General features: G+C 33.7%; 1 protein-coding gene across 1 annotated transcript in view; it reads left to right on the forward strand.

Annotated features, from left to right (window-relative positions):
• The window catches only part of LOC140447720 (lipid droplet localized protein-like), a 33,517-nt gene extending 21,752 nt beyond the window's left edge, over window positions 1-11,765 (forward strand). Inside the window, exons 5-7 of the mRNA XM_072540538.1 lie at window positions 2,106-2,340; window positions 7,175-7,437; window positions 11,634-11,765. Coding sequence (XP_072396639.1) covers window positions 2,106-2,340; window positions 7,175-7,437; window positions 11,634-11,739 — 604 coding nt within the window. The 3' untranslated portion in view covers window positions 11,740-11,765. The remainder of the gene's footprint in view (window positions 1-2,105; window positions 2,341-7,174; window positions 7,438-11,633) is intronic.
• The last annotated feature ends 1,274 nt before the right edge of the window (window positions 11,766-13,039 follow it).

A 13,039-nucleotide genomic window follows, 5' to 3' on the forward strand; every position in this document is an offset into this window, starting at 1 on the left:
GATAAGTTTCGGTCGCTAACAGTTATTTATTCAGTTCTTGTTCAGAAATAGTCATCAGACGAGGATGTTTCTTTGTCATTTTTTTAGAGTGTAGGTAGACGACTGAATGTTGGAAAAGGTATTTCTTCAGAAGGCTGTACTGGTCTCTTTTCTGAATCTAGGTAAGGATATGTCCATTTTTTATTGTTTCGATTAGTGCGTTTAATATTTATAATACAAAAATAAAATCCATCATGATGGCTTCTTGCTTTCCTCCAAATCACTAATACTCCAAACTTTAGGCACTTTCTATTGACCATTATAGCTAATCTTGTTTCGCTTGTAACGCATGTTTCACGTAACAAATGTACAGGACACTATTTATCATAGTCTCGATTTATCCCATTCGCATTTTTAACAGCTGGCAACCCTAATTTTCGACCATTTTTTCTTGGGCAACCTTATATCATAATATTAAGAAAAAAATTATCTCCAATTTGATATACAAAAATACGCGTATACGTAATGAGCAGCCTATTTTATTAAAAAAAAATAAATAAACAATGTATTCTCCTAATGTGAATTGTATGTAAAAATGTAAGTTTGATGAACTACGTTATGAACGTAGTGATCCTACAGTGGGATCTTGTATTATTAGAAATTCTGTTCTTTTAACCCTTATATTAATTTTTCCACCAACATTTTTCTGCTCTCTTCCACTTTTTTATATTTAAATCCTAATTTCACAATTTTTTACAAGAAGATAGTTTAACAGTTACAATTCCTTCGTTACTAAAAGATTCGTAAGCAGCGTTCATGGTCGGTGTTCTTTTTTAGTTATTAGAAATGTATAAATACTGTATTTCTCATAATGTGTTCCTCAAATGTATTAATTAATGACTTGGAGCTGGGCTTACAAATGTTGTTTTGGGTGAACCAAATTTTGAAGTTGATGGTTTGTTTTAACCTTCCTTAATATTATCCTCTTTACCGTATTCTCTGAGACACCAGTTGCTTAAGCTACTCCCTCTATTAGAGGTAAAGGTATTGTAAAATATCCTAAATATTTCTTCTGTTTCATAAATAAATAAACTTTACAGGTAATTTGCCTCCATTAGTTACGTACCACTTTTTATTGTTACTTTCAGTGTAAAACCACTTTATTTTAGTTTATTAAAGTTTGACTTATATTTTTGGTATTACACATTAGTTCGACTCTGTATTACTGTGAGTGTGAGAATGACCTGCAGATTATTAAATGTTTTTAGTAATAACGAATTTCATTGTTTCGTTTGTAGATTGACGTCACAAAAGTTGAGTCAAGTTCATGACATTTTATAAATAGTGTAATTTGATTTTAATTATAGCTGCCAAATTTTATTATTACTTTTTTAAAACTACCCAATAAATAGATTCCAAAAAATTAGAGCTGATACGAAAAAAAAAAGATATTTTAGAGATTAAAAATTGTAAAATTTGATTCTCCAGAATAAATATTTTGTTCATTTGTCAAGAACTATCAACTTTATACAAAACTGATTTAACTTAAGTTGCTAAAACAGACATTAACTTAGAGGGTGAAGAGTATCCTTGACTGAGAAAAAAGTGATGAGTTTAGGACTATAAATTTATTAGGAGCAAATATGTGTTTTTGAGAATTTGAAAGTCCTGTTTTCACATCAGTTTCATTAAAAAATATGAAGAAATAAAAAGGCTTACTTTAATTGCTACCGACACTCTCTTCATATTATTTAACTTCAATTGCTCAATAGCCGGTACATTTCGATCCAGTTAAGTTTTCTCACAAGTCTCCCTGATAATAGGTTGACCCTGAAATACGTGTAGCAGAATGGTGAGAGACTCGAATTGAATCAAAAAGAAACCGTCTATATATATATATATATATATATATATATATATATATATATATATATATATATTGAAATAAAGAAGTGTTTCCATACATTTTTCGAATAGGGTATTTAAATAAAATTCTTTTTTTTGTTGGACCTATATTGTGTATACTACAGATTTCACCAGGTATTCTTTGCTACGAGTATTGCGTTAGCTGCATAATCAGTAAGGGGTATTATTTTATTGACCTAATACTAAATCTTTGCTTTCAGGATTTTTCCACGCTATTCACAGATAACCAAGGGTTGGTTGATACCCAAGGGACACGCTAGAAATATAATGTACGAGACTCAAAAATATTTATATGAAAAAGAATCGCGAAGACCCATGCACGCTGAAGTAATGATGTCCATTCCGAGTATCTTTATCTTACTTTTACTCAGTTTTCCATTGTTAGTGCTTATTTTCATGGTTCAATTTCCCTGTATTAGAAATTTGTTAATAAAAGTAAGTACAGATCTTTTTGATTATTAACTTAACCGTGATTATAAATTTACCTACTATTTATAGAGATAAAAATGTTATTTTTATACTCAGATTTAAGCCACACGACTCCCACTCTATCACGGTATCAAAACGATTAAGGTCAGGACGGATTATTGATCATGCCCTTGGTGATCTGGTATGTTTTTCTCTTAAAAGCCATCTATTTTACATCGATCGCACTGTAACCAATAGGTTTATTGTACATCTTCTTCTTAGGGTGCCTGTCCGTTCCGAACATTGGCGATCATTCTGGCTATGATGACTTTGTGGGTTGCTATACGGAATAGCTGTGTTGGGGTCTTTCTATACCATGCTCTCAGGTTAGCAAGCCAGAATATTCTTCTTCGTTCTGGGGCCTTTTTCCTTCAATTTTACCTTACAAAATGCATTGCAGTAGCTCATATCTGCCTTGATTTTCATTATATGCCCCAAATACTGTAGCTTACGGCTCTTCACGATGTTGACGAAATCCGCGGTTGTGTTCATCCTCCGTAGTACTTCTTTATTGGTGACTTTGTATGTCTACGGTATATTCAGGATCCTTCTGTATAACCATAGCTCAAAAGCCTTGATAGAGTTTCCGCCTTCAATGTCGACGATTCTACTCCGTACAGAAGCACTGAGTACACGTAACATTTAAGGAGCCTTATTTTTGTGTCTAGAGTGAGGTCATGGCTCTTGAACACAGAGCTCATAGTCAAGAATGCACTTTTTGCCCATGCGATGCGACGTTTAATCTCTTGGGTACTGTCCCACGACTCATTGATTATAGTTCCCAAGTACTTGTACTGTGAGACACGGTTAAATTCTCATTTGGTTCACATACAGATTTGCTCCAGTTATGTTTTCCTTGCTAATAATCATTAGCTTGGTTTTGCTGGTGTTTATATCCAGTCCATATGTTCTACTTGTTTCCATTATTTTGTTCATTTATCTTGTACATCTTGTACTAAAATTCGTGTAAATTTCTAGTTCAGGTCTAGTTTTAGGGTTTTCAGGTCGCGCCAGCTCCCCTAACATAACTTAATCACTACTTATATAGCTGAGACCGACAATTTAATATGCCCTCTAAAGCACGGTGGTTGCTCAATTAAATTAAGCACATAACAAGTTCTATTTTCATTATCATAACCTAACCTAACCTAACCTAACATAACTTAAATACTACTTATATAGCTGAGACCGACAATTTAATATAACCTTTAAAGCACGGTGGTTGCTTAATTAAATTAAGCACAGAACAAGTTCTATTTTCATTATCATGTATCCAACCCAGCCCATCTGGCTTGGTAAGCCAGTACCTGCCATAACCACTGAGGTACGGTCGCTACGGTGACGTCGTATTTCCCAAAAAATTTTGTACATATCTGAATGTCGTGACTAGTACCATTTTTTACATGGTTTTATAGATATTTTACCAAGACCCCTATTATTTGGAGTTCTCTAGTAGAGTCTTTAGAATGACATATATGTGGTAGAAAAGATAATAGATATCATCTGGGTGTCTTCCATTATAAATTGTCTCCGTATTTGTATATCAGTATATCTGTAGTTGGCGATTTTATTATTTTATTTAACACTCAAATTACTAGTATTTGATATCGCCATATCAATAGTGGCAAAAAAATATATTTTTTCTAGTAAGTTTATTAAGTAGTATTAGATCCGGTGTATTATATAACATATGTATTATATAACACTGGTGTTTGGTCCCTGAGCATAGTACGGTGCTAGATAGTTTGTTGTTGGCATTCCCATACATATTTTAAATACAATATTAGTTATAAGTAGAGACCGTATTATATGCAACAGAAAACAGAGCACATATATGCAAAAAATGGGCGCAAATCTGCAAAAAAAAATTTAATAATTTAAATAATATGCGTAATATATGTAAATATGCAGACGATCATGATTGTCTTGTTCATAAATTGTCCATTTAAAAGACAATTCATATAATAATAATAATAGTCTAAATTGACTTCTTGCTATCTTTTAAAAAGTCGTATTTTTTATATTGATTAATCCTGCAGTAAGATAGAAATACAGTTTTGACTTTTATTTATTTTAATAATTACATTTTCAAATTGGACCTAAAGAAAAAAAAAAGATCGTCAGCGGCAAGATCTGCTGTTTGATTACTTCTTTTGCGGTCTTCTTTTTCTTTATTGCAACCAAGGTCTTTGTGATGATCCAGAATCAATAACATGATTGTTTTGATCTTCCTGTAAAGTGTTTGAAGAAGCTTGATGCGTTGTCATATTGGAATCTTCCGTATTATCCGGTGATACCGTATTATTCATAGTTACTGAGGATTATAGTATGGTTTCGTTCAGTGATTCATCAACATCCTTCTCATCTGACGGAGACAGGAAGCTTAGTTCATCATAAAAGATATACTTTTTGAACTTCGGTGCAGCACTTCCAGAAGGTGTTTTTTCCTAGCCTTCTTTGTTCTAAAGTTTTCATCTCTGGCTGTTTTCCATCTTTGTTGTTCCCTTTCCCTTTGTTGTTTCCCTTTGTTGTTCCCAGAAACAATAAAAACCTTTTTTCTTTACAGATTTTTGGCTACAGGTTGCACATATAGAGATCTGCATTATTCATTTAGGATTGGAATTGCAACAACCAACGTAATCGTGGACGAAGTATGATGAATGCCTACCAGCAAAAACCTCTAATATGTGTCAAAAAATTGCTAACGGGTTTCTACAAAAGACCAACTTTCCAAATTGCATCGAAGCTATCGATGGCAAGCACATTTGAGTTATAAATCCAGACGGTGGTGGATCAATAATCTACAATTACAATAATTTTTACTCCATAGTTCTCCTGGCCATGTTCGATGCAGATTATTGTTTTACGTAAACATTGGATTATATGAAAAAAACTCGGATTCGTCTATATTTCAAGACAGTGTACTATACAGAAGCCTAGAGAATGACACTTTGAATATAATAGGACCGAAGCCACTGCCTGGAATAAATACTTCAGTTGAAAATTGTGGGTGATGGTGCTTTTAGAATATCTAAAAAAATTATGAGGGCATATGCGCGAACTAATATGACATATAGGAAAAAATATTTAAATATAAACTGAGTCGTAGTTGACGATATATAGAATCAACATTTGGTATTATGTCAAACAACTTCAGAGTGTTTCATAGACCTATTAATTTGCACAATTTTATAAGAGTTCGTGATGATTATCGTATTAAAGATACACTTACAATTAAGGGTATGGTAAAAATACCAACTGTACCTACAAACAGGTCTGGAAACTTTCTGTGAGAACATTTTGCTAAGTACCTTTTGAGTCCTATTGGTAGAGTGCCCTGGCAAGACTCGTGTATATTTTAAACTCTTTGCTTTTTTCGCCCTGTAGTGTAGGTGTTTTAAGATAATAACATAAAATACTTACTCAGTTGTTGTTTTTCTTCTTCTGACACATTTTTGAACAATGTGACAACAATATCCTCCCAGGATTTGTTTATTGAGTCTTTATTTTTATAGAGTGCATCCCACTAATGCCTTCTCAGGCGTACTTCATCTATCACTCGACTTGTGTATATCCATATTGCAGCAATTGAACCTGTCTGTATACACTGACGGCGTCTACTCGGTTCAACACTAGAATGCTCACTAAGGCTAGGCGCACATACATCGAATTTGGATGATCGATAAAAGTTCGATCGAAATTTTATCGATGATGCTTTGCATGCATCCTACACGACATTTATTCGATGACGTTTGTTAATCCACAAAGGTTTGTTAGGTGGAGTACACAAAATCACAATGAACACAGAGCTACGTAGCAACACAGAGCTACGTACGTTGAGGAATGTCCAAAAAACGCAACTGGTCCTCTGGTCGGTCGATAAAGATCGATGTGTGTGCGCGCGTTCATTTGGTACTATACGCCTTGGAACGACGGCAACGACCACGGCAGCCGTCCATGCAGTGACATTCATCGATCGCCACACGACATCGATGCCGTGCCGTTTGGCCATCGATGTGTGTGCACGCTCACATTGTTTCTTCTTGCCACCAAAGGAATTTGTTCGATTGAACTTTTATCGACCGTCCAAATTCGATGTGTGTGCGCCCAGTAGTGTTTGTAGCGTAAAGGCGTAAAGGCAGAAGAGCGTGTACGATGTTCAGCGCTGACTTCTACGCGGCGGCGACGAGCGACGCGTAGGGCCGCTGGGCTGTCAGCACTGACCACCGTCCTCGCTGATAGCTACGCGTTTTTTTAAAAACGCTTGCTTGAATTTCATATATTTCGGCAGTCGACGGTCAACATGACTCTTAAGTAAGCCTTACGGTTGGCAACAATTTCGTCGAACTGTATGTGGTTTTGTCTTATTTTCAAGAGTATATTTATAAAAATTGAGTGCTTCCAACCACGAATGTTCTTTAACCAGGAACACTGCATACGATCCTCTACTTTTCGTTCTATGATTAGTTTTGTGAGCTTATATGAGGTTATCTGGGTTTGAGATAAATGACCTAGGTATGCGGTTTTATTCATCTTGATTAATATTCGTATCTTTACCTTAATTAATGTAAAAAACAGTTGTCCGTCTTTACCATTCTTGTCAAAACTTCGTTATTTGTCATGTGTTACACCCAGATATTTTAGGTCTAGGGCATCCGTTATATTATTTAATTATTTATTTATTTAATAATAATAATAATTATAATTAATTCTTGACCACTGTTTACAAACTCGAAAAACAATGTTAAACTTGTTACTTTATCGAGCTTTATTTTAATATACCACGTTTAATTCTTTTCAGTATCCCCACATCTTTTCTTGTGGGTACGTCAGTAAAGAAGAGCAGCCCTCTGACGAATTTAAAGAAGGCAACCACTATCGCTTAACATTCTATGGAGAAGGATGGAAGGAAAAGTTGGCAAATGTAGAGGAACAGTACACTATGCCACCTAACAAAAGCATTTTAGCACAACTACAATTTCAAAATTGCTATACTTTTACAGTTATTGGTTTAATTGGAGCTGGTATCGTTATTTTAAAGGAAAAAGACAAATTGCCACAAAGGTATACAGTTACAATTTTTTAATGAATATCTAAAATATACTTACTAAATTGAATTCTAATTTTTCTAAGGTATTATTTGCAAAATATGATGATTATGTCAGAGTTATCAAAGATATCATATAGAGTCCTTGACGGAAATCCTAATTGGTATCTTCTTTTTTCTACCATTACAACTCTGGTGGGTCTTCAGTGACTTAACAATCTGCTTCCACTTGCATTAGTTTATCATTAGATCCTCTGCTTATTCAATATTTAAAACGCTTATCCTTCTCTTGCCAGACCAGCTTTAAGAAATACTGATCTTGTCTCTTGACATCACCCGCCCATTCTAATCTTTCTGTCTTTATTATTTTTATTATATCTGGCTAGTTATATAATTCTTCAAATTCTCAGTTAGTACTTACTCTGTATTGCTGTGTGGTGTTATTCTTAACTGATCATTGTATTTATCTAAGAATTCGTCTTTCTGTGACTAGAACTAGATTAATCAGTTCTCATTTTGTTTGGTCATCGTTCATGTTTCACGTGCGTACATAATTATAGGTCTTATGACTAAATGTCTAAGTCACAACACCGTTTAATCTAGCTTTAGAATATGTATTACGAAATATAAATAAAGGAAACCTAATAACAAAAGCTGGAGAAATAATAAAGAAATCCTAGAAGAAATAAAAGGGAAAGAAGAGGCAATGAGACTCAGAATTAATAAGAAAAGACAAAAATATTACGATTAGGTAAAAAACAATAAAAGAACAAATCAAAATGGGGAATTCGGAATTTGAAAAAGTATAACACTTTAAATACTTGTGAGTAATAAGCAAAATCGTAGAAAGAATGCCAGAAACTAAAGAAAAATTATATTGACTAAGAAAACTAATGCTGTCTCTCCTCAACTCTTAGTTAAAACAAATAAAATAAATATAATCCATATGCACCCACTGCAGACAAGGATGACGACACCATAGAAAACTTTTATGAACAAATTGGCAATGTCTTAAATCTGACTAAAATACATGATTATATTGGGAGATTTAAACGCTAAAGTGCACCAAGGAGAAGTGGAGAACTGTGTGGGGCGATATGGACTCGGGGAGAGGAATAAACGTAGCGATCGATTGGTTGATTTCTCGTATTAATGACAAACTCATAGTTGCAAATGCCTACCTTGTTTACACTTCCTAGATGTAGATTATACACATGGAGGTCAGCAGCTGACAATAGTCAGAAATCAAATATAAGATATAGAAACTCTATAATATCATACAAAAGTTATTCAGGAGAAGACATATCCTCCGATCACAATCCGGTTGTTTTGTCGATAAGAGTGATTCAATGTGCCTATCGAATTATTAAAACTCATTGATGAAGGTGTTATTGACGTAATGGTTGAACTCTTTAATCTAATATATCCCAAGACAATGGTTGCAATCGACCTTTGTGGCAATACCCAAAAAGTCAATTGCAATATCCTGCTCAGATCACAGAACAATAGCTTTAAGCAGTCACATACTTAAAACATTTTTGAAAATAGTACACAGTAAAATTATTAAAAGTCTTGAATATGAAATTAGTGACACACAATTTGGCTTTAGAAATGGTATGCATGCATGGATTTTAATCAGGACATGTACTTACGTTTTGTAGATTTTGAAAAGGCATTGGATAAGGTTCAACATAAAAAGTTTGTAGATAAATTAAAAAGCAAAAATACTGACAGTCGTGGTATGACAATTATATCTAATCTATATGGAATCAAACTACCAAGGTCAGAGATGACAACCAGAAAACCCGAGATATCAAAATACAGAGAGGAGTCCACCAGGGTTGAATGCTCACCACTACTTTTCAATGTCTTTATTGAAGCGGTATTTAAAGAAGTGCTCTCAGAGTCAATAGAAGGAATATATTTTAATGGAGAAGTTTTGACTAACTTTTGAATAGCGTTTTGAGACGAGGCAGTAATAATGACGGATAACAACAATGATTTACAGAACGTAATGCAACGACTTGCAATGAATGCTGTTATGAATACGGATTAAGGATGAATTAAAAAAAAAACTAAATAGTGATGAACATGCATAGCAATTGAGAGTGTGGATACCTACAAATACTTAGGAACATGGATAACATCAAACGTAGACCAAACAAAAGAAATTAAGACACGTATTGAAATAGCACGTGTATCATTCGTTAAACGTAACAAGTGTCTTTGTTGTCGGGATATGAGGTTAGGACTACGCCTAAGAATGCTTCGGTGTTACGTATTCACTACTCTTCTTTATGGCTTGGAAGCATGAACATTAAAACAAGTGCATCTGAATAAGCTGGTTGCCTTTAAATTTTGGTGTTACAGAAGGGTCCTACGAATATCATGGATTCAAAGAATGTCAAAGGCAGAAGTTACTAGAAGAATAGTAAATGAAGCTGAAATAATATTTACTATCAAAAGAAAAAAACTTGAGTACTCAGGCCATGGATGAAAGGGCAAAGATACTCATTATTGCAGCTTATTATGCAAGGCAAAATTCGAGGAAAGTGAACGGTGGGAAGAATATCGTAGCTTAAGAACTTAGGGGAATGGTGTTAATGCAGTAGTGCAGAACTATTTAAAGCTGCAGTTAACAAGGTTTGCATAGTCATGTTCAAGATGGAACTTGAACAAGAAGCAGAAATTATGATAAACATATCATGTGAGCACAACAATGAGACCAATATTATTATACCCGGCAGAAAAAATGGCAATGACTAAAAAATATGAAATAAAGATAATAAGAACAACACTGGGATCAAACAAAACAAATCAAAATGAATATACAAGCAGAATATATGCAGATATTAGGAAAGCAATTATTGTGACTAAAATAAGGAGCGGTAGAACTAGATACCTAGGTCACATCTGGCGAGTAGGAGCCGTCATATATGAGATAATAGAACGGAATCCAGGAGTAAAAAATAACGAAGAAGACAAAGAGCAAAGGTTCTGCAAGAAGTTGAAGAAAATTTACAAAACGAAGGAGTTAGAGAATAGCAAGCAAAAACTAAACAGAAAAAAGTGGAGAGAGATTGGTAAGAATATAACATAAGCAAAAGTGACTGATTTTCCCAAGAAATAAAATTTAGAAAGTCTTTGCGACTTAACCCTATGTCGTGGTGTACAGTCATTATATACCTAGTCTTGCCATAAATGTTGATACAAGGTATTTAACTAAAAAAGTTTAAACTAAGTGGATTTAAAATTTTTTTCCACAATTTATTGCTAACATGATGAACTACTAATATAATGTACTACAAACTGCAAAAAAATTATTCAAAATGGCCGCTATTTTCATGAATACAGCGCCTAAGTCTGTTAGACCATTCATAGATCGGTGTACAGACGACATTTATAGGCACATTGTCCATAACTTGACTACGTTACGTATGATAAAAGACTTTTTGGTATTTTTGAAAGAAATATTCTTAGAAAGATTTTTGGGGCCGTAAATGAAAATGGGCTATGGCGTCGAATATACAACTTTGAACTATATCAGTTATACACCGATCCAGATATTGTGAAATTCGTTAAAGTGCAGATACTTAGATGGGCTGGACACATTGCTAGGATATCAGATCACGAATACACGAAGAGATTAAAATTGTCAAAACCAGAGGGTACAAGAACCAGAGGACGACCACGAATGAGATGGATTGATGATGTGGAAGAAGACCTACATATTCTAAGGGTTAGAAGATGGAGGGAAGTTGCCAGGAATTGACAGGAGTGGCGACTTCTTTATAAGCAGGCCAAGATCCACAACGGATTGTCAAGCCACTTATATGGACATATAAGAAATATGAACAAGAGAAAAATATTTAAATATAGATGATATCCAAATCCAAAGAATCCGAAGAATATCCAAAATACAGATGAGAGTTATAGCAAGGGATAAATCACTAAGTGGTAGAAGAAGTAAAGGTCGACCTCACAAGATAAAGAGTAACAATCTTTCATAGAGACAATAACCCGCCAATGAACAAGCAACATTGCTTATTGACATGGAGTAGCAGTGGAGACAGCGCATTACGGCATAATACCATGTTATTTACTACTCAGTCTTATCCTCAATATATACTTCACATAAAAAATCACAAAAAAGAGTCAAACACAATAGTTTTTGCAACTACTTTGACTTGTTTTGACAGAGTTTTTGTTTTAGCGGTGGTGTATACAGTCCAGGAGCAGCTTTTAGAAAAACGTCCCTAATACAGATGCTGCTAGACAATGGAAGCTCATTTGAAATAAAAAGTGAGAAAGATATATAACTTTAAATAAAATGTATACATCAGTACATACTTTTCTATTCTTTTTGTGTACTCAATCATCCTTTGTATCGCTCTATCCTTTCTCACATTTCCAACTTAATAGCTTTTATCTAAACAGCATTATTTTGGTAGGACAAACTTTCTGTCTTTCTTCAACAAGGAAAAGACAGTGAATTTGGCGCTTCTGTATTTCGATAGTCAAAACCAGTTATATGTGTACTGTTCATCAATAATCATACAAAAAAAGGAATATACAGCAAGATTTACTGAACCAGTATTAAGTTACTAAGCAAATGATAAAACTAAGTTCATTTAGAAGAAGTCATGAAATTGTTTTTATTCCTCATTAACTGGGTAATGTCAGGTTAATAGAAGAAAGTTGAATTCTCATGTCTGCTTGTTCATCCATTATATTATGATACTTTGTTTTTATAGCTCTATATGCGCTGAAACAAGGAATTTTTATTGGTCCGTAAATACGAGAGCTTATCAAAGATGTAGCTTTTAATTTAATGTTAAATAGAGAAGAAAAAAGAGCTTGTGCACCTCTAATAGAAATGTGTCATAATTTCCTTGGCAATACGAAAGATGGCAACCATCGAGAACTCATTCAAGAAATTCTTTGTGTTTTTGAAGATCTAGGATGCAACATGTCACTCAAGATTCTTTTTTTAGATTTGCACTTTTTAAATTTTTTTCTTGAAAATCTGGGTGTCTTATGAGATGACCATGGCGAAAGGTTTCACCAGGATATATTGCACATTGGAAGGGGCTACAATAAGAAATGGATAGCAGCAATACTGTTGATCGATTGTCTGTTGTTTGCTGGTTGATTTACCGAGAAACGCCAATTGAAGGAACAAGAAGAAAAAAAAAAACTATAAAATAACTTGAACTTTATCATCATAATGACATAGATTAAGGGAAACTTTCATGACTTGTATATGAAAAAAAAATAATAGTATTTTTTACTGTAAAACTTAAATATAGTACTTAATAATCTTTTTTATTGTTTTTACTATAATAATATCGTTTTTTGATTAAATGAAGAAAGTATTTGTGCTGTATTTATTCCCATAGTAAATTTCGCGTTCAGAGCACCAAAAATAACGTTATTATGCATGAAAACAGAAAGAAAGAAAAACATTTTTTTTTGCAGACCAGTGATTATTTGATAATTTAGATACAAGATTATTTTTAACTATAAATTGCGATTTCATTGATTTTGACTAAATCGGCAGAAGAAGTATCGGACGACCGCGCAAAAGAAGGAGTGATAACCTTCCATAGAGGTATTAAT

Source organism: Diabrotica undecimpunctata, chromosome 1, assembly GCF_040954645.1.
Source record: "Diabrotica undecimpunctata isolate CICGRU chromosome 1, icDiaUnde3, whole genome shotgun sequence".
Lineage (NCBI taxonomy): Eukaryota > Metazoa > Arthropoda > Insecta > Coleoptera > Chrysomelidae > Diabrotica > Diabrotica undecimpunctata.